This window comes from Lemur catta, chromosome 8 (assembly GCF_020740605.2).
Source record: "Lemur catta isolate mLemCat1 chromosome 8, mLemCat1.pri, whole genome shotgun sequence".
NCBI classification, from domain to species: domain Eukaryota; kingdom Metazoa; phylum Chordata; class Mammalia; order Primates; family Lemuridae; genus Lemur; species Lemur catta.
Window position 1 is genome coordinate 5,774,869 of NC_059135.1, and position 23,280 is coordinate 5,798,148.

At 49.3% G+C, this 23,280-nt stretch overlaps 2 protein-coding genes and 1 long non-coding RNA gene across 6 annotated transcripts in view; 2 read left to right on the forward strand and 1 right to left on the reverse strand.

The window, feature by feature from the left end:
• Positions 1–1,373: 1,373 nt before the first annotated feature.
• LOC123643455 (Holliday junction recognition protein) lies at positions 1,374–15,126 on the forward strand. 3 transcript variants are annotated; one of them, XM_045558997.1, is made up of 9 exons: positions 1,374–1,521; positions 1,730–1,796; positions 4,120–4,175; positions 6,861–6,927; positions 7,673–7,737; positions 9,060–9,152; positions 10,475–10,553; positions 11,746–13,361; positions 14,820–15,126. In XM_045558997.1, the coding sequence occupies exons 1-9, from the start codon at positions 1,423–1,425 to the stop codon at positions 14,868–14,870; spliced, it is 2,193 nt and encodes a 730-aa protein (XP_045414953.1). In that variant the 5' UTR covers positions 1,374–1,422; the 3' UTR covers positions 14,871–15,126. The 3 variants fall into 3 exon arrangements, with proteins under 3 accessions (XP_045414953.1, XP_045414955.1, XP_045414954.1); XM_045558999.1 differs by lacking the exons at positions 1,374–1,521; positions 1,730–1,796; positions 4,120–4,175; positions 14,820–15,126 and adding exons at positions 4,192–4,837; positions 14,685–14,812 and having other exon boundaries at positions 6,801–6,927; XM_045558998.1 differs by lacking the exons at positions 1,374–1,521; positions 1,730–1,796; positions 4,120–4,175; positions 14,820–15,126 and adding an exon at positions 14,685–14,812 and having other exon boundaries at positions 5,100–6,927.
• Positions 15,127–15,602: 476 nt separating this feature from the next.
• Positions 15,603–21,625, forward strand: LOC123643457. Its single transcript, XR_006736799.1, has 2 exons — positions 15,603–15,634; positions 18,816–21,625. It is a non-coding gene; the product is annotated as an uncharacterized LOC123643457 (long non-coding RNA).
• The window catches only part of MROH2A (maestro heat like repeat family member 2A), a 42,503-nt gene continuing 39,229 nt past the window's right edge, over positions 20,007–23,280 (reverse strand). Inside the window, exons 38-42 of one of the 2 annotated variants that reach the window (XM_045558996.1) lie at positions 22,923–23,078; positions 21,829–21,960; positions 21,070–21,172; positions 20,756–20,821; positions 20,007–20,279 (exon numbers count right to left, since the gene is read on the reverse strand). In XM_045558996.1, the coding sequence (XP_045414952.1) occupies positions 20,158–20,279; positions 20,756–20,821; positions 21,070–21,172; positions 21,829–21,960; positions 22,923–23,078 (579 nt within the window). In that variant the 3' untranslated portion in view covers positions 20,007–20,157. The remainder of the gene's footprint in view (positions 20,280–20,755; positions 20,822–21,069; positions 21,173–21,828; positions 21,961–22,922; positions 23,079–23,280) is intronic. The other variant, XM_045558995.1, reaches the window with a different exon arrangement.

The following is a 23,280-nucleotide window of genomic DNA, read 5'->3' on the forward strand; positions in this document are numbered from 1 at the left end:
GGCAGGTGGTGTGCACCTGTAGTACCAGCTACTCGGGAGGCAGAGGCAGGAGGATGCTTCAGACCAGAAGTTCAAGGCTGCAGTGAGCTATGATCATGTCACTGTGCTCGAGCCTGGACGCCAGAGCAAGACCCTGGCTCTGCAAAATAAATAAATCAATAAATAAATGGGAGTGCCCTGCAAAGCAACACCTGAGGAAGGGAGGGAAAGAAACAGGAGTGAACAGGTTACCTCCGTCAATAGAATGACCTGTCAGGTTGTCCCGCACTGGACTGAAATGGCACAGCCTTCATACTCCCACCTGGACTAGTCATTGGATCTGGACCACCCTGGGGCAGAGCGACCTTGGCTGAGGTGGCTTTCTGCAAATGAATAATCCCAGAAGAGGCTGGCAGTTGAAAATATTGTCAACAGTCCTCCCAGCAGTCTGGGCATCTGGAAGGGGAATCTGGCCAGCCCATCTCTGAGTTCAGCACAACATTTTGTGGACACTTACACTCCGTGAGCCCATAAGGTCCTCTCACCCTGCTTCCCTCCCCGGATTTCTGCAGGACAGCATGATAGGCGGTAAAGAGCCCCCTCTAAGGGACCTAGCAGCGCTCAGTAATGATTTATTTTTAATCATACACCTTGGCAATCACATCTGCACAAAGCGCACAAATATGGCCAAGTGCTGATGCTGAATAAAACTTTCCTAAAATATCCACCACAAAATAAATTCCACCAACCATACTAAAGACTGAATTACCTTGCTATTCTCAGTAGAGAAAATATTACAAGATTATTATCAAGGAAGAAACAGACTATGCAGTCAGAAATATGCAGGGAGGAAAAGTGTTATCAGTTAATAAAAATAGCTTATTTTCCTGGATTCTGTGATGTTTGTCGGCCATTTGCTGGGATTTATTTTTTTCCTTCTAAGTGAACCGTCACCTTGCTGCCTCCTTCCGTGGTAGCAATTTGGTGATGGTTCCAGCTGGGACCCCGGCGAGGGTGTGGAGTCGGCCCAGAGACCTTGACATCTCCAGGCCGCACGTATCTCAAGCGCGCCAAGCGGGGATAACACGTATTCACGTTCTCACAGGACGCTCGCGCAGCGCTGTGGACTGAGAAGCGCGGGAGCAGCTCGAGATCAGCCCGGGCCTCCCGCGTCCCCACCCGCCCGGCGGGCCAGGGCTCTGGCTCCCGCCCTTCCGCCAGGCAGCTCCCGGGGCGGGGTTGGCCACGCGGGTGCGGATTGGCCGAGAGAAAGCGGCGCTGACTGTTTGAAAGGACCAATCAACGCCCGGACTCTCCGAGCCAGCCAATAGGAAGCCGAGAGAGGGCAGGAGGGGCGGAGTCGCCGCCTGTTTGAGCCGGCGGCGCGCCGGCGACCAGACGCCCGGGGTTGCTGCGCGGTTTGTGCCGGGTCTGCCGCGAGCCATGGCGGGGGAGATCCTGGAGGAGGACGCGCTGCTGCTGCAGAAGCTCAAGGACAGCCGCCGCCGCTTCCAGAGTCGCATGCAGCGGCTGATAGAGAAGGTGCGGACCCCGGCGTCCGCAAGGAGGGGCGGCCGGGGCCAGGCCTGCGGGCCAGGTGGGACGGGAGGGGCTGGGCCTCCGGTGCGGAGCGGGGGCTTGGGACGCCCCGGGCCGGCCCCAGCGTCGCGCTGGCTGGCGCCTCCGTGGCCCGAGTCCGGGGCTGCTCGTGGCCCTCGGACCTGACCGGAAGCCCCTTCCTCTCCCGCAGTACAACCGGCCCTTCGAGGACGCCCCGCTGGTGCAGATGGCCACACTGACCTATGAGACGCCCATGGGTAAGGAGGTGTCTCGCCCCTTCGGTGTGTTTACGGTTAAGAGTGTGAATAGAATCGTGTCTTCCACTATAGAATTTGAAGTGCTGTCCCTGCTCACCTGTGGAGTAAACCTTGGTCACCTGCCTAATAGGAGCCAAAACATCACTTGTTCCCTTGAACCTATAAATTGCTTATTTCCAACAGAATTACTTGTTACAGCAGAGTTCCGGAAGACACATAGATGTGTCCTGGTTAAACGATGCCTCTGCCTAGCTGGATTGTCATCCCAGCTGGTCACTTACCAGATACGTGGGTTCCGTTGTTTAGCTGCACTGTGTCAGTGTCCTCATGTTAAAATGGGAAGGATGACAACAGTTAGGTAGCCTCCTGTGAAGCTCTTGGAATGGTACCCAGCACTGGTAAACACTCTTAGTGACTGTTTGTCCCGTTTAATTTGGAGTTGTAACTGTCCTTGAGATTCTGAGCACGAGAAGAGAGATCATAACCACCTGTTTAATGGTTAATGTTGTGAACTGACCAAAATTTCACCGATTCTCTTTGGTAAATAGCTGGAGAAAGTTCGCACTGGGTGAGATCAAGTCCTCCTCTACAGCCTTAGTAAACAACATATTACTAATGAAAGCAAATCTGTGTTGCATTAAACATACAGGCACAAAAGGTTCATAAGATCTGCTCCTTGAATTAAATGAAATATTAGCTGTCTGACTTTTTGGGCTTTCTAGCCACGCCTTGGATGAAAAGTTTACACAAGCAGAAACTAAAATATTCCAGTGACATGATTCTGTTATTCTCTGGTCTGCACTAGGCCATGAGAAATCTAACCTGAGGGTCGGACACAGGGCTGTATAGGAATCTTTCCTAAGGGTGCAGCTAACTGGCTTCTCTGTGCTATTATGGACTGTTCATGCAAGGAAGGGCAGTGTCTAGAATGTTTTGGACAATCCACATTTCTTGAATACTACTAATTTCACCAGTGAAAATTCATTTTTTTGACTCTAGTTTGATGAGAACAATAGTGGAAGCACCTCGATACCTTGCAAGCAGTCCCTGTAGCATGTAGAAGACTCCTGGAGAGCTTGCTAAATAAAACACAGATTCCCAGGGCCACTCACAGCGATGCTACATGCTGGTTTCAGTAGGTTTGTGTTTCTAACAAGCTCGTAGCTAATGTTGCTAACACTACAATGCCAATTTTGATGAAGACAGCAGGGAAGTAATACTGTCCACATGCATTGACAGCTTATCGTGTGCCCTACACTCATAAGAGTTTCATATTTTGATTCTTAACAGTCCTTCAAGGTAGGCACTGTTCTTAGAATCATCTATGTTTAATGGTAGGTATAGCACAAAGAGCTTAACTTGCCCTGTGTCACCTAACCAAAGTGGCAAGGCCTTGGCTTGACTTTGAGCCCACACCCACAAGCATCACTCCATTCTGGAAATTCCAGAAGGAACAGTGGTCAAGCGCACAGAGTCTGCTCTGCCCAGAGTTCACATCCTGGCTCCACCGTGTGGGCAGGGGGCCTGGGCTACTGGTTTGGACTTCTCCTTGCCTCTGTGTGTCCGTCTGTACAATGCACATGCTAGGTCCCTATCCCATAGGGTGTTAGGGGCACTATACAAGTTCTATGTAAGTGGGTTGTTGTGATACTAAATGAGGTATACTTGGAAAGGGCTTAGAATAGATCCTGAAGCATGGTAAACACCACATAAATTTTTGCTGCCATTATTCTATTAAGAACCATCACGAGCCTTGCAACCCAACAACAATTCCTTCTTATTGCACAGATTGAGTATATTGCCCAACCTGCTAGCTGGTAAGTGGCAGGACTAGGTGTACTTGAACTCCAGCGTTGATGCCTGAGCTTGGGCTTGCTCTGTACGTGTAATGCACAGATTGCCCTTAGAAAGCATTTACTCTGTGTATGGGAAGTAGAGATTGCCCTTGGAAAGTGCTTGCTTTCTCTTTATACATAGTGTCTGGATTGGCCTCACTGTACATATTTTAAGGAAAGTACCTGGCATGTGTATGTTCCTTGTTTACATTTAACTTTCAGGTTAGTGATGTGATTTGATGAGCCATTGCCTACGAGGTAGGGGAGATTTCCATTAATGACAAATTTGTCTAATTTTGACTCTAAAAAAACCCTGCAACTTCACAAAGATGAACAACAACAGAATATCAGAAACCTGGTTTGGTTTTAATTTTATCTTTTTTTTTTTTTTTTTTTTGCTTGTTCCTTTGGCTGTCTCTGAGTACAGATTGAGCAGAAATTCCTCATTCAAGATTACTTACATGGTAATTTTTGGTTTTTTTCTTAAGGATTGAGAATTTGGGGTGGAAGACTAATAAAGAGAAGAAGCCAAGGACGAATCCAGGTATTTAGTGTCAGGTGTTATTGCCAGAATGCCTCACTGTGCAGGAGTGTGGCTGTGATAAAGGTGTGCGTGCACTTATGGGGGCTGCTGCGGGGGACTTTGTTTTCTCACCTTGACTGCCCTGTTTTTCTGTTTTTAAGGATTACTGAGAAACATTTCTTCTGTTGCTTGTCAAGTGCAGGAAGGAGCTGTGTAATGTTTGGCCTTTTTTGTCACCCCGTGTTTCCCCATCATAGGCCGGGTGGCTCTGACGACTGGATCGCAGAAGCTGGGCTGGCTGGGTAACCCTCCCCTGGTCACTCTCCAGCCCAGCAAGGGGCTCACTTTGTCGGGTCCCTACAGAAGAGACAAAATCCATTTCCTCCTGGGGAAGAAAAAGGCCTCCCTTCCTCTTCTGGAAGGAGGAAGAGAGATGGGGGGAGGATTCAATGTGCAGGATCACACATTTTTCCTTCTGCATTTTCTACCTTTCAGAGACCTAGGTTTTTTCTTCACTATTTGATCCAACGGTGTGGCAGCTACAAGATCTATTATTTTAATGAAATGTGCTAATGCAGTTTGCCTTCCTACTGGCAACCCGGGGGAGCCTTTTGTCATAGTAGCTTTTGCAAGATTGTCACGGTTCCTCCTCACAGTCACAGGTCAAGGAGCCGATACTCAGGGTGAGAACATCCAGGTTAAGGTGACAGCATTAACAGCAAATTGAGAGTCAAATCTTGATTATTTTAATGATAGAAATGTTAGAAATATGTAGAACTACTTAAAATTAGCTTGACTTCTTTATGCAGAGACAGTCACTAATGCTATTTTAGTATAATATGATTCCTTTTTATAATACATATATTTATAAATACACATTCTTTTACCCTCATGTTTCCAGTAATATATATGGAGAACCCCTCTCTTCCTTATCTATTATATAATTCAATCACCAATTTTTTAAACTGCTGTCTTATTAACAGGCATTTAGCTATTTGTGCTTTCCTTTATTGTAAGTCAAGGTCAGCACACTTACTCTACAAAGGGCTGGACAGTATAAATATTTTAGGCCTTGCTGGCTGTGTTTTCTGTCGTAACATCTCAGCTCCATGTTGGGGAAGCAGCGTAGAAAATACGTAAATGAGCACATGTGGCTGTGTCCCAGTAAACTTTTATTTGTAAACACGTGTCCTCATTAGCTTAGGACTAAAGAAACATCCATCAGAGGAAACATCCTGGTCCTTATCTCTTCTCAATACTGATATCCCCCCTTTTTAGTAAATGCCAAGAAGTGGGATTATTGGGTCAAAGAACATGTACTCTTTAAATTATGCATAGGAGAGACGCCCCCTCATCAGACCAGTGCCTGAATGATCCTGGTGGCAAAATGTTTTCATGTGGACATTTATCTAAGGTTTTTGCTTAAAATGTAGGGGTCCCCCTGCCTGGAGTCTGCAGAATTTTCAGACCCTTTCTTGGGGTTAGAAAACAGCACAGTCTGTGATTGCAGCTTGGACATCTGTAACATCCCAAAAATTACCAATGGTGACTGTGCCCAAATCTGCCTTCATCTTTTCCCAAACAGCCAAATGCTGGTGGTGTCCTGGAGGCTGTGGCAGGCTGTGCACCTACCTACGCTGGTTTGGTCACGTCACAAGGCCTGGGTTCTCTGTAGATACCAGAGCTGCCAAGCAGTTAGGGGTTTGTGGGAATCAGCTGCTTCCCCTGATTCTCAAACCAAGTTCCACCAGCCCCTCAGACACAGCCAGAAAACAGCTCTGTAAATTCCAGGAAGTCCCACCTGATGTGACAGTTTAGTTGGAGGCAAAGGTGCTGATATTCTGGCAGCAGGATTCACTTAACACCTTGTGCTCAGTGTAGCCACAAATCCCCTGAGTCCTTGGAGATACATCTGGGGACGATCCCTAAAGGGATAGGCCTCGCCACCTTCTCACTGTGTGTTCTTGCAAGGCTGGGTGGTTCCTAAAATATTTTAACCAGTCTGCCATCTTGAATACTCCAATTTCACTAATGAGAACCCATTGGTGCCATCTGCTAGGATTATCACTGGGTCCTTGTGTGCAGTGGGCTCTAGAGCAGGCGCAGGCCTCGCCAGGAGGGTGGCGGGCTGAGCGCCCCTGCAATGCGAGCTCCAGGTCGGCACCCAGCTGCCCTTCTGGTGTAGCTGAGGCTTAAACCACAGGAGCACAGGAGTCGTGGACCTCATGACATCACCATGAACGCCACATCACATTGAGATACAGACCACAGGAAGTCCTCCAGGGCCCTCTTAGCTATTTCTGGATTCTCCATGATGACCAAGTGACAGTTTCGTTCTTTTTCACTTTGTTTTTGTTTGTTTGTTTGTTTGTTTGTTTGCCCCAGTCCTCGTGGAGCCACATGTGGGCTGGGGCCAGGATGTTAAGAGACGAGGGCGCATCCGCTTGTGCCTCCGCTCTGCAGTTCAGGCAGCCACCCTCAGCAAGGAAGAGAGGAAGAAAACTGCTGGTTTCCAAGGGGCACCTTGACCAGCTCACGGGCATCTTGAGGCCTTTTGGAAAGCAGATGTGCAGGGAGACGAGAAGCCATGCAGCTTCCTGCTCTCTCCTGTGTTAGTGGAAGGATTGCAGGTTTATTACTTTACAGTGGCTTTGAAATGTGCTGTTTCTCTAACGAGCATGTCTTTATTGACTTCCGCACTTCGAGGACTCCCCTGTGAAGCCCATGGATGGAATAAATGGCCCTGAACAAGGCACACAGGTCCTGGGAGCTGGTGAGTGTCACCTTTGTTAGAGTGAGTTCGGGAGGGACTGGGCTTATCAAAGTCTACATTCCTCATTATTAAAGTTTTTATTTTTTCAAAGGTATATTTTAAACATATTAAAGTGCCCTGTCAATTCTTTCTGAGCTCCCTGGAGGATTGGGGGCCATGTCTTGCCCACAGTTACATCTGTGGTGCTCAAATGTTTCTTGAATAAATAAATGTGCCCCCCACTTAAAAAATTAATGTCAAGATTTAAGATTTGCCCTACTGGGTGGTGTTGTGAATGCTCACTTCTGTGGAAAAGCCGCCTGCCTCTGCAGTCACACACGTTTCTTTCCTCCTCCTCCTCCAGGAGGCTCCTATGCCGCCCCCCTAGGCCAGCCCCCTGCCCTCCCCTGATGCTGGCCCGTATCCTCAGGAATCCGTCTGTCACCCCTGCTTTCTCTGTCCTCAGCCTCTCTACCTGGATCCATCCGTCAGCATTCACACAAGCCCCAACTCCACCTTCAACACATAAAACACTTCACGGATCTCCCCCGCCCCGTGTCCCTCTCTAGCTCGCCCCCTTTGTCAGTCCCTGCAACCAAAGTCAATCCCTGCCCGTCTGCTGCCTGGGATTTCCTCCCTGCCGCGTGCTCCCTACCCGGCTCCATTCCGGCTTCCGGCTGCGTCGGAGAGATGCGGTAACTGTCCTGAGAGGAAAATGCAAGCTCTTCTAAGAGTCCTGATTGAGATTTCCTTTTTTCACTTTTAGATTCAGAAAGCAGTGATGTCGATGCAAGTTCAGACCAGGAAGATCCGGCTGCGTGCGCTGTCACGGTGAGCGCTGCTTTGGTGATGCGTGGCCGGAGTGAGCTTGGGGTCCGGGTGCACATCCTCAGCTGCCCGAGCCCACACAGCCTGGGGCAGCACTGCCTGCACCTGTCTGCAAGTCCTCTTCTGAGGCTCGTTCTTACTGCTACCACCCCTCAAGTCTTTGGTTTCCCCCCATTCGGATCCCCTAAGGCAGTAGGTCCCTTCCCAGTCTAGCACTTAGCGGCCGCTACCCCCAGTTCAAGCTTCATCTACTAAACTTGGTTGTGAGTAATCCTGGATGGTTTTCACTCAGCAGATAGAACTGTCACACTGTGGTTCACAGGGCGCTGTTTGCCTCCAGTGAGCAGGTGACATTAGAAGGTGGGCTCTAAGTCTTGCTCCACAGAGCCAGTGTCAGCCCTTAAAAGCCCCTTTAGTCACCAGGTCATGTAATCAGGCAGCGTCGCTAACCCAAACGGCAAGTGTTGTCCATATGTCTGTTTCCCAGAGTGCCCGGCTGGTCACAGAAGCCACCACTCTGCTTACAGCATGTGCTTCTCGCCTCCCCTCTCGCTAGGAGAGATGAGAATTCACACTGCACTTAACCCAGTTTAGTATCTTTGCTGACCACTGTGTCACATGCTGTCACATGCCAGCATGGCTGGCTCATGATTTGTCTCTTAAACTGTTCTTTTTTTGCAAGCGTTGCCCATACACCCATGTGACTTTAGTGACTAAGTAGAAACAGGTAATGACCCCGGGGAAGGAAAGTGGTACCTACTGAAGTGTCATGTAGGGATTAGCAGCGAGGGGGCGTGGATGGCCCCAGTAGTGAAGAACTGGCCCTTCCCTGGCAGTGTGTGTGTCATCCTGCCTGGTCAGCCCTACCCAGGTGCAGAGAATGGAGGGTGGCACCTGTTCCTAGTGTCTGGCAGGTGAGGACAGGCCATTGCTGGCCCCCCGAGTTGGAACACCGACCAGTTCGGGTTATTACTAGTAGTTGAGTCCCAGCCTCATCTAAGAATATTCAGGTTGTTTTCATTTTTTGTTTCTGTTCCTGTAATGCTGTCATAACTTCTCCAGACTTACTTTTTTTTTTTTGGCTTTTTACTTTCTTTTGAGTTGTTAACACTGGGTAAATTCCCTAAAGTCAGATTACTGGGTGTGTGGAATTTCAGAGGGGCTGGACCACTTTGTGCTGCTAACAGCGGGAAGGGAGAAAGTAACTTTGAGTAACTCCATTTACAGATTTGTGCATTAGTGAGCTTGCCAGTTTGTTTCAGAATTCAAGAGGTCATCTCTACCCAAAAGCTCTTAAGAATACTGACTTCTCTTTTTTTGATCAGCCTGCAGTGCCTCAAAGCCCTTTGAAAAATGAGTTGAGAAGAAAATACTTGACCCAAGTGGATATACTGCTACAAGATTCAGGGTGTTTTGAGGTAATCTGTTTTTCAGTGTTTGTTTTTTATATAATTAGACCATACACTAGTGACACATTGAGGTATAACATCATGTTTTTTGTTTACTCTACAGAGCCTGTAAAGAGCATTTTGAATAATTATTCCCAAACCGTTTTATTCTCATGCTGATAGACTTTTGCTCTTCTTGAATAAACACTCCAGGTCCCTGGGGGCAGCGCCCTGAGGGCAACTGGCGGAGGTGGGAGCCCTCCTGCCCCGCCACCCCCACAGCCCGCTGTTCTGGGGCGGCTCACAGAATCCAGTAGGGCCACCTGTAGGGCTCTCCAAGGGCAGCCCCAGCCTCTGGATGGAGAGGGTTGAAGTTGCATGATTAGGGAGGCAGTAGCTCCCCCCTTCCCTGGTGTGACCAGGCAAGGGTCAGCAGCAAGGTGAGTCAGCTGACTGGTGGCCCTAGCCTGTCCCTCCTGCTCTGAGGTCGTGGTGGGGTGGGGCACGAACGGGGGCTGTGGTGAAGCCTTGGGTGGCATGAGGGATGGCGGCCCGGCAGCTCCCCTCCCAGGCTGCCCGCTGTTCGCCTGCAGCCGCCCTCTCGGAGCTTTGCCTAAGGAAGAGGAAAAAGCTAAAGGTGGGGCTCACATAAGGATGCCACTGCCCTAGTTTTCCCAGGTCTGTCAATATCTTTTATACAATAAAGGACGTTTCAATACCAAATAACTAGAAAGTACACATTGCAGAATAAAGAGCAATTCAACTCCCCAAAAGGCGGCAGTCGTACAGGGGTTTATTTTCTTACTGCGCTGCTGACTAGTGCAAGGCCTGTATGTGAGGACCACTGACTCAGTGGCTGCACTAGAAATGCGTTTGTCCTTTACCCTAAAGCAATAAGTGGTGTCCTCTTGGTTGCTGTGTTGGTCAGAGGAAGAGACTGGAGTTAGGAACGGCTCTATTGGGTCTACTCTGCCCACCATGCCCCCGGCCCCTCAGTGTTCTTGTCGTCCGAGTATAACGGTGGACAAAAAAAAGCCGCCGACCTTTCCAGGTGAGGAGTTACTGGCAGACAAGTGGTAGCTGTGGCAGAAGGCGTCTTGGAGGCCACGTGGACAGAGTTCCCAGTCTTACTGGGACCCCTCTTTCCTCCACTGCTGGAAACCCAGCTGGCCACTGTCACCATGGTTACACGCTCGTCCACACTGCTGTGCTAAGACTCGCAGTCGGTGTTGACGGGAAGCAGCTCTTTACACCATCGCTGGGGGACATCGCATTGTCAGGGGAGAGCCCAGCCCCGTGTGCCCTGGGTCTCGACATTTGACAGCTCTTGTAACCACGGGCTTTGATTTCAGTGTGCAGACGACGGAGCGGGAAAGGACACACTCGTGGCCCTGCTCCCCTCACCGGCCTCAGCTGCCACGCCTGCCCCTGGTGAGTGTGACCCGCGTGTGCCTCCTGCGCTCTTGCTGGAGCCTCGCGTGGCCCCACAGCTCAGCGCTGCTCGTGCTGAGGTTTAGAAAATCTTAATTTAAGGAAAATGAGCTGTTTTTTCCTCTGAAATTCTGCTATTTATCCCAACTTAACCAGTTTGAAAAGTTTTGACCCTTCAGGAGCATAGGACTAGTATAACGAACACCCTTCACCTGTTTCACAGTTAACATCGTGTCACATTCACTTTGTCACCCACTCTCGTCCCCGGCACATACATATCCCTCCGGTACATGTTTTTTTGCAGTTGTGTGTTTACTGTCCCACATGTATGTCCTAAGAACAGGCTAATTTTCCTACGTGGCTGCAGCAAGCTTAGCACATGCCAGAAATGGAACATTAACACACGGTTTCACCCACTTGGTGCTAGTCTAGGCCGACTGTCCCTCAATTAGGACCTGCCTGATTGTTTCTTCATGGTTAGGTTTGTGTTAAACATTTTGGGCAAAAACACTACATGGGTGAAATACCCCTCGGGACATCAGGTCAGTCTGTCCTATTGGCAACTTTTGAGTCTGGCGGTTTAGCTAGGGTGGGACCCACCCAATTCCTCACACGAAAGGGCCTTTTGCCTTGGAGCCATCTCGAGTGATCCTCAGAGGTCTCCGGCAGCCTTATGTTCAGAGTGCTGTGTTCAAAGTTATTTGGATTCTTTCTTCTCTTTTAGTTATTAATTTGATACACAGGCTTGTTTTTTTCTGATTATATTCGACCTTGGGATTTTTCCCATCCTTGTTGGTTTAATTTCATTTTTTTAAACATATAAAACATCGAACATAATGCAAAGCTCAAAGCTGTATAAAGAGGTGTGTTCAGCAGTCTTCCTCCCTTCCACCCATCCCTGGAGGGAAAGTGTCACTTTCCGGTATCTAATTAGCTTTTGAAAAGGCTAATTAGACCTTCCAAACGGCCAAGGTGGGGAAGGAAGTCTCTTTTGGGAAGGTTGGATGGAGAGTAGAAATCAAATCGTGATAGCTAAAGAGACATCTCTAAGAAGAGTCTATTCCTAAATATTTGTGGAGTTTTTGTTTTACTTATTTATTTTTTTGTTGTATTGCTTAAGAAAACACAGTCATGATCTACTCTAAGCTCTATGACCTGTGCATATGGATGGCTTTGTTTATGTTTTTCCCAGGAAACTGTGGTGGTATCTCTGGAAAGAGTCCTGGGGACCCAGCTACACCAGCTTCATCTCCCAGACAATGGGACCCTCCACATCCTTGCTCAACAGACATGGCCATAGTACCTAGAAATGACAGTCTCTCACTAACAAGGGCCAGTAGCAGCAGCTTCTTAAGCAGCCAGTCCTTTGTAGACGACGACATTTGCAACGTGACGATCAGTGACCTGTACGAGGGCATGCTGCACTCGATGAGCCGGCTGCTGAGCATGAAGCCATCAAGCATAATCTCCACCAAAACGTCCATCATGCAGAACTGGAACTCGAGGAGGAGGCACAGATGTAAGAGCAGGATGAACAAAACGTATTGCAAAGGAGGCAGACATTCTCAGAGGAGCTCCAAGGAGAGGTTTTTACCCTGCTCTGAGCCTGTGCAAGAGAAAGGCGTGTTAAGAGATTGCAAGAACTTACTAGATGTTTCTTGCCGTAAGACAGGTTTAAAATTGGAAAAAGCTTTTCTTGAAGTAAAACCCCAAATCCGTAAGTCAGATCCGAGTTGGAAGGAGCTTAAAGTGACACCCCAGAAGTATTCCTCATTGAGTTATTTAGACCCCAATGGAACACATAGTCCTGATCAGGAAAATAGATTTATGACATTAAAATGGTTAATTTCTCCTGTAAAAAGGGTTTCCAGACCGAGAGTACTACTGGGCTATGAAGGGAATCGTCATAGGGAGATTGAAATCAAATTCAATGAGCTCTATCGGGAATATTGCCTGACTCCCAGGAAACCGCCTCACCTGACTGGCCTCCCCGACTCCTGGGCTGTGGACGTGTACAAAGGTGGTCCCGCCAGCCCTGGTGGCCGTCGGGGCTTAGAAACCCACAGGCTGAGCTTCCCTTTCAACAAAGCAAAAGCAAAAAGGCTGAACGAGGCTTTTGAAACTGTGGGCAACAGACCCACGGAAGTGAGTGGGTGCCTGCAAAGGGGAGGGTCCTCTTTGTCACTCTCAAACACCAGCCCCGCACTGAGCCCCACACCGAGCCCCACACCGAGCCCAGGTCACTCTCAGCAGATGCCTGACCTTCATTCCCAAGGAAACAGTTCCGGAATGTTTAGAAAGTCAGTATCGCCCAGCAAAGCTGTTTCGGTACCAAGGATAGGACCTCTGGGCTCTGGAAGAAATCGTTATGATGAAATTAAAGAACAATTTGACAAGCTTCATCAAAAATGTTGCCCAAAATTGCCTGTGCAGGCGAAGGCACCTTTAGGTATTGGAGCATCTCCAGATAAAGCAAGTGGGGAAGTTCGGTGTCAAACAGACGACTTAGGAACATTCAATCCAGACTCTCGCTTCCAGGGTTCCCCAAAGTTATCGCTGTCTTCACCACCCCTGGGGTGCATGAAAAGTCTGCGTGGCTCAACTGCAGTTGTGGCTCATCCATCTGCATGTGTCCCTTATGCTACCAGGAGGGACCTTCAGTCCCCTGCAAAAAGATGCAGATTATCAGACCCCTGGGGGTGCGGACCCCACGTCGATTCCCGGGATTCCTCAGGTTCGAGGAGCAGAGCCGCCCTCAGACCAGGAGAGCAGGGCAGCTCTTCGCAGCCCGACCTGGAAGAGGAGAAGGTACGTTTCTGTCTGTTGCGTGTGGTGTTTTCTGAGTGACCCCTCTGGGCAGAGCCTTTTTAGGGTGGGAACCTTTGTGCCACTTTTGAAGAATCTCTACAGAATTCTTACATGAGTGTTAACTTTCCAAGTATTCTCCCAAATTCTTTTGGGAAGGCAGGCCCTTCCCTTCGGTCGTGGTCCCGAGTTGTTGGCCTGCCCACCCACACTCCTGTGCCCACTGGGCTTTTTCAGACCCAACCACGGCCTGGGGGACTTTCAGCTGCAGTTCAGTGAGCCCTGTGGTGTGAGGCCTTCCAGAAATCTCAGCCACTTCTGCGTGGCAGGCGCTTCGTGGAGGTCGCTCAGAGAGCCAAGATGTGTGTTCTATTTAAAAGACCCTCTCAGGATAACCGTATTGCTCAGCTGAAAGGGACATTTCACTGAAAACAACTCCCCAGCCCAGGGAGGCGGCCCTGGGGTTTCCTGCAGCCTCCTGGCACAGCGGAACTCCTTTGATCCCTGTCCCTTGGCTGAACCTAAACCGCTTTTTCTCAAACAGCCCCCACCTGCCCCTTTTACCATCATCCTGCTGCTGGGATTCTCTCTTGTGCCTTTTCCCACCTGTCGCCTTGACCTGCTCACACTGCTCCGATGCCTGCCGGCTCCAGGCCTCGGGGCGTAGCCTGGGCCCTGCCTGTCCCTGGGAAGTCCTGCCTTGCTGCCCGGTGCAAAGGCTCCCCTCGCATTTTTACCTGCTCAGCCTGCAGGGATTTCTTCTCTTGGCCCAGCCACGTAGCAGGGACCCCAGCTTTACAGTGGAGAATGTGTGAGGTTGCATGTTGTGAAATGTCACAGTGCCCGGGAATGGGGGACTGGGCCGACAGCTCAGCCCTGGGTGGGGGCCCTCCCAGCCCCCCTGGAATGTATGATAGCAAGTCCTGTGACCATGGCCAGATGCCACTCAGTTTCATCTTAATCTACAATATAAACGCTTAACCAGTTCCCCTACTTATTTTATCTTTCTGCTTTCCCTACTTAAATGATAAAATTTCTTGAGGAAAGGAGCCAGCCAACTCTTCACGAGCTGTGACTACCGAAGGAATTGTAAGGACTGACATCTGAGTGCTTTCTGTGTGCCGTGTCACGCTGGGCTGTTCTGAGGCCTTATCTTAATCCCCACACAAATTTGGTTAGGCAGGTCTGTGGGGTAGGCAGGCTGTCTCTCCTTTTGTAGAGAAGGAAGCACAGCTTAAGTCTCCCAAATTCACACAGGCAGTGCTGGCTTTTTAAACATTTCTTAGGGTATTTGCTTAATGTGGTGGCATTTTTTTTCTATAATAGGCACACAGATGTTTCCATGGCTGCAGTGTAATAAACAGAAAACCTTTGAGGTTTTGCCGGCTCGCATTGGGAGTTCCAGTGGCATTTCACTGAAATTGTTTTGTCTTTTTTCTTTTTTTTTTTTTTTTTTTCTAGAGGAATGAAGAACACTTTCAGGATGGAAGAGAAAACTGGTTTTTGTGCTAGGAAAATTCAAAGCTAAAAATCTCCAGCCAGGTTACGTTGGAGCGTTGTTTCTCTTTACTCTCGCCCTCTGATTATGGTTTTTGTTTTGTTTTATTTTGTTTTGTTTTTAATTCTCAAGACAATGTGAGAACTTGGTTGACTTATCTGTCCTGAAAGCAAATGTCAATGAAATCGGCTACATCAGAGATGACTCTGAGTATAGAAATTGTGCAAATAAATTGTGTGAATAAATGCTCCATTAAAATATTTCAGGTCATCCTTTGTAGGCCTGTTTTTCTCATGTTTTCTTTCTTAAATTTAGACATGTCCAAAAAATTCTCCCTTAACATCTCCTATTTCATTAGAGAGTGTTGTTTGCCTGTAAAACCTGAGTTTAAGCCCTGGATACAGTGATCCTTGAAGGAAAATACAGCTGCTTTGTCTTTTAAATTCAGACCCATGGGGAGTCCGGCACCCCCCTATTAGGAGACAGCAGATTAAAACCTAATACAGGTTGAGCATCCCTCATCTGAAATGCTTGGGACCAGAAGTGTTTTGGATTTTGTGGTTTTTCAGAATTTAGAATGTTTGCATATACCATTAACTCTTGATCAACAAGGGTTGGAACAGAACAGATCCACTTAAATGCGGATTTTCTTCTGCCTTCACCGCCGCTGAGACAGCAAGGCCAACCCCTCCCCTCCTCTTCGTCTTCCTCAGCCTGCTCAACGTGAAGACAATGAGGATGAAGAGCTTTATGATGATCCACTCCCACTTAGTGAACAGTAAGTATATTTTTTCTTATGATTTTCTTAATAACATTTCTTTTCTCTAGCTTACTTTATTGTAAGAATACAGTACGTAATACATGCAACATATGAAATATGTGTTAATGGACGGTTTGTTATCAGTAAGGTTTCTGGTCAACAGGAGGCTATTAATAGTTGAGTTTTTGTGGAGTCAAAAGTTTTTGGCGGGGCCGGGCGCGGTGGCTCACGCCTGTAATCCTAGCTCTGGGAGGCCGAGGCGGGTGGATCGCTCGAGGTCAGGAGTTTGAGACCAGCCTGAGCAAGAGTGAGACCCCGTCTCTACCAAAAATAGAAAGAAATTATCTGGACAACTAAAAATATATATAGAAAAAATTAGCCGGGCATGGTGGCGCATGCCTGTAGTCCCAGCTACTCGGGAGGCTGAGGCAGTAGGATCGCTTAAGCCCAGGAGTCTGAGGTTGCTGTGAGCTAGGCTGATGCCACGGCACTCACTCTAGCCCGGGCAACAAAGTGAGACTCTGTCTCAAAAAAAAAAAAAAACAAAAAAAAAAAAAAAAAAGTTTTTGGCTGCATGAGGGTGATTGGGACTCCTAACCCCTGCATTGTTGAAGGGTCAGCTGTACATAATGAGATATCTTGGGGATGGGACCCAAGTCTAAAATATGACATTTATTTATGTTTTATATATACCTTATCACATAGCCTGAAGGTAATTTTATGCAATATTTTTAATAGTTTTGTATATAAAGCAAAGTTTTGACTGTGACTTGTCATGAGGTCAGGTATGAAATCTTCTACTTGTGGCATCATGTTGGCACTCAAAACGTTTCAGATTTCAGATCTTTGGATTACAGATGTTCAACCCATATAATTCAGCCATAAAAAGTAATTCCTGGCCAGGCGTGGTGGCTCACGCCTGTAATCCTAGCCCTCTGGGAGACTGAGGCGGGTGGATCGCTCAAGGTCAGGAGTTCGAGACCAGCCTGAGCGAGACCCCATCTCTACTAAGAATAGAGATAAAAATTATCTGGACAACTAAAAATATATATAGAAAAAATTAGCTGGGCATGGTGGCGCATGCCGGTAGTCCCAGCTACTTGAGAGGCTGAGGCAGTAGGATCGCTTAAGCCCAGGAGTTTGAGGTTGCTGTGAGCTAGGCTGACGCCACAGCACTCACTCTAGCCCAGGCAACAAAGTGAGACTCTGTCTCAAAAAAAAAAAAAAAAGTAATTCCTAACATCTTAATATGTTTAGATGAAAACATATTGTATTTAAGCCATCCTGGTAGTTCCAAAGCTCTCTTGCAGCCATACAACATCTATGACATCTTGTGGGGTTTTTTTTGTGGTGCCATTTATGATATGATACCACAGTGACTGTTCTTAATGAAATACTTCAAATATTCAGACTTCAGTAACAAAACCCATGCTGGAGTAAATAGTTGTTAATATAATGCTGTGTGTTTTGGATTTTTGTAAATGAAAGGTTAAGGATAAGATTCAGTTATGCACTTTCATTCCCTCCCCCTCCGTAGGCGATTGCTGTCCCGATGTTGGTGTGTATCCCTTCCACCCACGTCTTACGATGGGACCTGTGTGTAGGAGTCTGCTCTGGCTACCGTAACAAAAGGCCAGAGACTGGGTGGCTTAAGCAACACAGATTTATTTCCTCACAGTTCTGGAGGCTGGAGGTCTGAGACAGGGAGCCAGCATGATTGGGTTTTGGTGAGGGCTCTCTCCCTGGCTCGCGGACAGCCGCCTTCTTGCTGTGTCCTCACTTAACCAGAGAGAGAGAAAGAGCTCTCTGCTGTCTCTTGTAGGGGCTCTAATCCCATCATGAGGGCCCCACTGTCACGACCACGCTTAAACCTAATGGCCTCCCAAAGGCTCCATCTCCAAATACCATCACCCTGGGGTTAGGGCTTTGCCGTGTGAATTTGAGGGACACAATTCAGTTCACAGCACCGTGGGTCAGTAACGAAGGCACATGCTGCTTACAGCTGAGGACCCGGCCAAGAGCCTTAGACCTCACAGGAGGCTCATTTTCCCTCACAGAGCAGGCCGGAGTGGACTGCTGGCTCAGACTCGGCCAGGGCAGGGTGGCCCCTGCAAGTCTAGGCCTTTTCCTTGTCATCAGGAAAACCATCATTCGTACCCAGGCTGCTTGTGTCTCCTTTCCCTCAAACCCAGCAGACTGTGCTGAGGTCTCGTTGGCTGGGCCAGGCCTAGCTGCAGAAAGGCTGCAAAACAGTTTTGATGATCTAGGGGAAGAAGGTGAGGCAGAAGGAATTGGGTGTGGGTCTTAGCCAGTTTATAAGATCTGCCAGTCAAGGACCCATAAACTATATGCAGTATAGTCTCTATGTTTTTAACTTCCATAGGAATCATTTAATACTGTATACCTTTGACAGGAGCTAATGCGTGTGGGCGTCTCTCATTTTAAGCATTCTCTAGGCAGTTACTTCACTGTCCTGGGCATCTGGATAGAAACACATCACCCAGGATCCTTGTGCACAAGTGTAAGTTTATCTGAGGCACACACCTAGAAGCAAACTGTGAATTGTGGATACATGCATCTTTAATTTACCTGATAATGCCGAACTGCTTTCCCAAACAACTATTCCGCTGCACTAAGCCCAGCAATGGGAGACGCCACTTCCCCACGTAGCTGGCAGCCTTTGAGCTACCATGGGTGTGAAGCGTGTTGCTCCACTACCTGCTTTCCCTTGATGACTTGAGATTGCATGTCTTCCTGGGATGCTGGTTCTCCAGTGTGCCCTCAGGACACTGTTTCTGTTTGCCTCTTTGTTTCTTCATGTTTGGGGTATATTCTGGATCCTATCATATGAACCAATCCAGTTTTATGTAAGTTGCAAGTAACTGCTCCCATCTCTGATTTGGCCTTTAACTTAATGGTATTTTATGTACCAAAGTTACATCTTAACACAGTCAGTGCTAATGGTTTGAACGTAGTTTGTCTTGAAATTTAATTGCCAATGTAACAGGGTCAGGAGGTGGGGTCTAGTGGGAGGTGTTTGAGTCATGGGGGAGGATCCTTCACGAATGCATTGATGCTGTCTCTAAGGAGTGCTCGCTCCCTCAGGACTGGATTAATTACTGTGAGAGCAGGCTTTTCTGACGCCAGGTTCCTTTCTGCTTGGTCCCTGCACATACCCACCTTTCCGCTTCTCCACCAGGTCTGGATGTAGCACGCAGCCCTCCCCAGAGGCTGAGCAGATGCAGGCGTCGTGCTCTTGGACGTTCCAGCCACCAGAATCATGAAGTAAATACACCTTTCTTTATAAATCACCCAGCCGCAGGCATTCTGCTACAGCAGTGCTAAGTGGACTAAGGCAAGCAGCTAGCTTAACCCTTTTTCTGGCATTTGTTACTTTTTAGAGAAAAACTACCTTACTCTTAGGATCAAAAATACTATGTTGTTTCAAATGTTTTGTTCACCTTTAGGTCTGTAATCCATTTAGAAATGTTTTCACACAAGTATGAAGGCAGGGCCAGTTATGCAGATGTGCAGCCATCTCCCGTGCATGTGTTGGACAGCGCGTCCATCCCCACTGCGTCAGGGGTGTCCAGGCTTGTTTAGCAGCAACACGTTCCATCACTTGGCAGAAAATAACTTCACTATTTGTTCCACGGGAGCCTCAAAATGGTTTGAAAACCACTATTCCAGAGAAGCCTTAAGCATGGATTGATGGTGTAGCTGCTCAGCAACCCTCCCCTGTCGACGGGTCCCATATGATGACTGCCTTCAGCGGTTGTAGTGGGAACAGCTTGGGAGTCCTGTTTTCAGCTGCTCGGGGACAACCAGCCTATTCTGCCAACGGCCTGAGTACAGGAAAGTTTCCCCGCACTCCCCTTGTCCCCCACAGGTTTCTTGGAACCTCGGCCAAATTCCGTTCCAGAGGCCAAACATGCTTTGCTACTTTCAGGGCCCCATGGGAAGGGTGAGGGGCCTGGCATAAATGTCATGAGGCCCTCCTGGACTGTCCCCAGGGGGATGCACATTCTCCCCCCTGTGCCACAACCACTTCCACCCCGGCTGCGGCCCTCCTCTCCCTCTGATGTGCCCTGGTCTGCTGGACAGATAGATGTCTACCTTTCCCTTTAAGAATGGGGTAGCTGGGGGCCAGAGGGACAATAGGTCGCCCCTGCCCCTGGACTTGGCACAGAGCCTGGCAGTGGGCACACTCAGTGTGTGTGGGACTGAAGTGCACGTGAAGACACAAAGCTAGTCTCCAGTCCTTTGGGCCCAAGGGCTGTCTGACACTCGCCAGGGCAGGGCGGGAATGAAGTGGCGCGTTAGGGCTGAAGTTCCCTTTGCCCATGATCTAGGTTGTGGGATGTCATCGCAGTCAGGAGCCTGCACTCCAAATGGCAGCGGAGGTTTATTTCAATGGAAGGAAAGAAAGGGATACTGATTATTTTACAATAGTATTTTCCTTACAAATTAAAGAGGGTTTGCATCACTATGGTAGGATTTGGCACTCTGAGAAGATAGTTTGCATCTTACATTTGGCCTACCTAGGACATTCCTCCAGGTAAAGCCAAAAGCCAGTACTGACTACAGCTATCCAAGACTTTGAGCGTCTCCAGGGCTGCCCTCCGGACCCCGGGATCCGTGTCCAGCTGTAGCTCCTGGAGAGCTGAGAGTGAGCACAGAGAGGAGGAATCAGGCCCCCTGGTCAGGACCGCACACCCTGTGCCCTGGCATCAGTGACAGGCCAGGGCGGCTGACAGTGGCAAGGGACGGACTTGGAACCTCCTGTGTGAAGCCAGAAGACGGCAGTGGGGCTGTGTGATTTCTCACATCACAGACCTCTCAAGTCTCCAGTGGCCACCCTGACAGCAAGATACGCACAGCCTGACTGCAGCATCAGGGCAGAAGCATTTCATAAACAGCTGTGAACGGGGGAAACAACTGGACGAGATGGACCCCACCCATCAGCAGCTGTCTTCCTGGACAGTCCCCGCGCATCCCTCCCTCTCTGTCCTGGTTACACCAGCCCCCGCCGCCCCAAGTTCCCACAATGAAGATTAGTCTGGCTCTTCCCTCAGAGCAGTTTCATTAAGCTGCCTAAATGAGTTTTGGTGAGAGTATAATCGAGCCTCCACTACTTACAATTCCGTAATGCCGGAAAGTCCAACTTTTTCAGATAATGTGTAGACATCTGCGTCATAATAATTCCTAAAATGACACCCAGAGACATGCTTATCGCGAGTATTGGATCAGCAGGCAAACCACTGTGTGCCCTTCCCTGCAACAGACTTAGTTTTGCTGTATGAGGACATGGGCCCCTCGGGACAGGAGCTCAGTGCAGGGGTCAGCCCTGATCCCGGGCCCAACTCTGCCACCTGTCTCCCTCCCCGTCCAGGACTGGGGTTCGCCAGAAGGCCGTCACATTCCACCCTGAGTCCAGAGACCTGTCTGCTTACCTGCCAAGTTGCAGGCAGCGACTCTGATCCTTGACAAGTTATTTTTAACGTAGGCCATTGTTTCTAGCAAGAAGCTGTAGAGAACGGCAGGCTTTTTCTGAGTCTACAAAACACAAGTGACACACACAGCCTTGGAGGACGCGATCCTGGAGACGGGCTATTCACCAAGCATGTTCCCGTCTGTCTGACGTGACAGTTCCCTCGCAACTGGCAGGGTCTGCCCAGAGAGGGCAAGTGCCCAACCCAGCGTCACACAGCAGATTAGTAGCTATGCAGGTTAAGACTCTCAGCCCCTGTTGCATTTCTGTCAGACTCTAGAGGGGCTCTTGCATTTGTCCAGAACCTGTGCTGAACAATGCAGTAGCCACTGGCCACATGTGGCCCTTAAGTGTTTGAAGTGTGGCTAGTCTGAATTAAGTGTAAAATGCCTCCTGGATTTTAAAGATTACCAAAAAAACCCAAAATGTAAAATATCACAATAATGGTTTTTATATTGATTACGTGTTGAAATGATCATGTTTTAGTTATATTGGGTAAAATGAAATATCAAAATTACTATCACCGCTTCCTCTTCTTCTGAATGTGGCTGCTAGAAAACTTAAGAGTAGACATGCAGTTTGCATTCTACTTCTGTTGGTCTCGGCAGCTCACATGTAAGAAGTAAAAGGAGTCACGAGAAAGAAATCTGTGGCAGCCTCAACCCTAAGCTCCAGGCCAGAGTGTGGCCATGGGATGGGCTGGTCCCCATCTGCTTCTCACCAAGATGGAGCACATAGTTGTCTGGAAAACGGCCATCCTGTCATCAGCACTGGCGTCACTTTGCCCCAAGGGGCTCTCCAGGGACTTCCAGCCCCAGAAGTGTACACACTGAAACATGGTAGCCATACAGGCCTGGAGGGACAAGGACACAGGACAGCAGAGAGGCGTCAGGCCCACCGGGCCAGGGTGGTTTGCACGAGGGGTGGGGCTGGCAAGAAGCCAGAGGGCAGCCCAGGAAGCACCCCACAAAGCAGAAGGGTGGGGCTTGTGGCTCCTGGGAGGCCACCTGAGATGGAGCCCCTGCCGCCTTGAACATGGGCTGTGTATCCATTGGTGAAAATCCCCCACCTAGAAACCTGCCACCCTCAAGGCAGTGGGATTGAGGGCACTTGTCTTGTGCTGCAGAACTGGGCACCAAGGCACCAGTTGAAAATGACATTGAGTTCCCCTCGTGTGGGGCCAGCTGCATCCCCAAGGCTTCCTAGGAGGGGGCAGAACCACCCCAGCCTCAGCCACTTCCCCTGTACCCCCTCCCCAGTCTATGCAGGGAGAGGCAAGAACGGGGAGGTCAAGGCGAGTGCGGAGCCTGGGGTGGCAGGTTCCTGGTGTGCGGGCAGTGGCTAAATGAGGAGACACGTCCTCTCTCCCTCTCCTACCTCCCACCCTACAGCAAGTGGGAAGCTGGGCCTTGGAACGGGAGGAGAAGCCAGGCCAGCTCCCCTCCAGTACCTCTAACGGACCCCAACCCGGGCCTGCCCCATGGGGAGTAAGGAGGGGACAGGACCAAGTCCTGATGCCCAAAAGTGAACAGCCAGTTGCAGAATCTGCTAGAAGAAAGGGGGGTTGCACAGAAGACGCTGCCGGCAGTGACTGGAGCAGGAAGCTATGCCACGTCCCCCCACGGGGCTGAGATGCCCCTCTCCCCAGCCTGCAGAGAGATAGGGTCAGGGTGGGGCTGGGGTTGCAGCCCTGGGCTTTCAGAGAAGACTGAGTGGGGTGGAGAAATGCCCGCAGCTAACAGAGCTAAAGGACCTGTCCCTTTGGGGGACAGCGGGCCCCAGGCGTCGAGACATAAAGACGAGAGTGCATCTTACTCCGGCCGTGTTGGAGCAGGGGTCCTGGCAGTGCAGCATGAGGGGGACCCAGGCCTTCTTCACTTCCCCTTTGAAGAAATGCTTCTTGGAAATCCGGACCATCTTTGCCAGCCTCCCAAAGAGGATGAAGGCTTTTAAACGCAGCAGCTCGCTTTCCTGCAGCCAAGATGTTACACAGGGGCTGACAGCAGGAAGCAAAAAGCCCAACAAAGCCCTCACCATTCTCCGAGGACCATTCCCAATGCCATGGCCCCCGCAGAGCCTGCTGGGTCATTGCATCAGGGCAGAGTTTCTCCTTTGGCAGGGCTGACAGTCCTCGAGGAACTGGGCATTACTCTACCCTTGTGACAGTCTGTTC

Excerpts from the sequence above, each read along its gene's own strand:
- LOC123643455 (XM_045558997.1), top strand. The coding sequence starts at position 1,423 with ATGGCGGGGGAGATCCTGGAGGAGGACGCGCTGCTGCTGCAGAAGCTC. Across the intron at positions 1,797-4,119 it reads GACCTATGAGACGCCCATGG|GATTGAGAATTTGGGGTGGA; the intron begins GTAAGGAGGTGT and ends TTTTTTCTTAAG. Across the intron at positions 6,928-7,672 it reads CACACAGGTCCTGGGAGCTG|ATTCAGAAAGCAGTGATGTC; the intron begins GTGAGTGTCACC and ends TTTCACTTTTAG.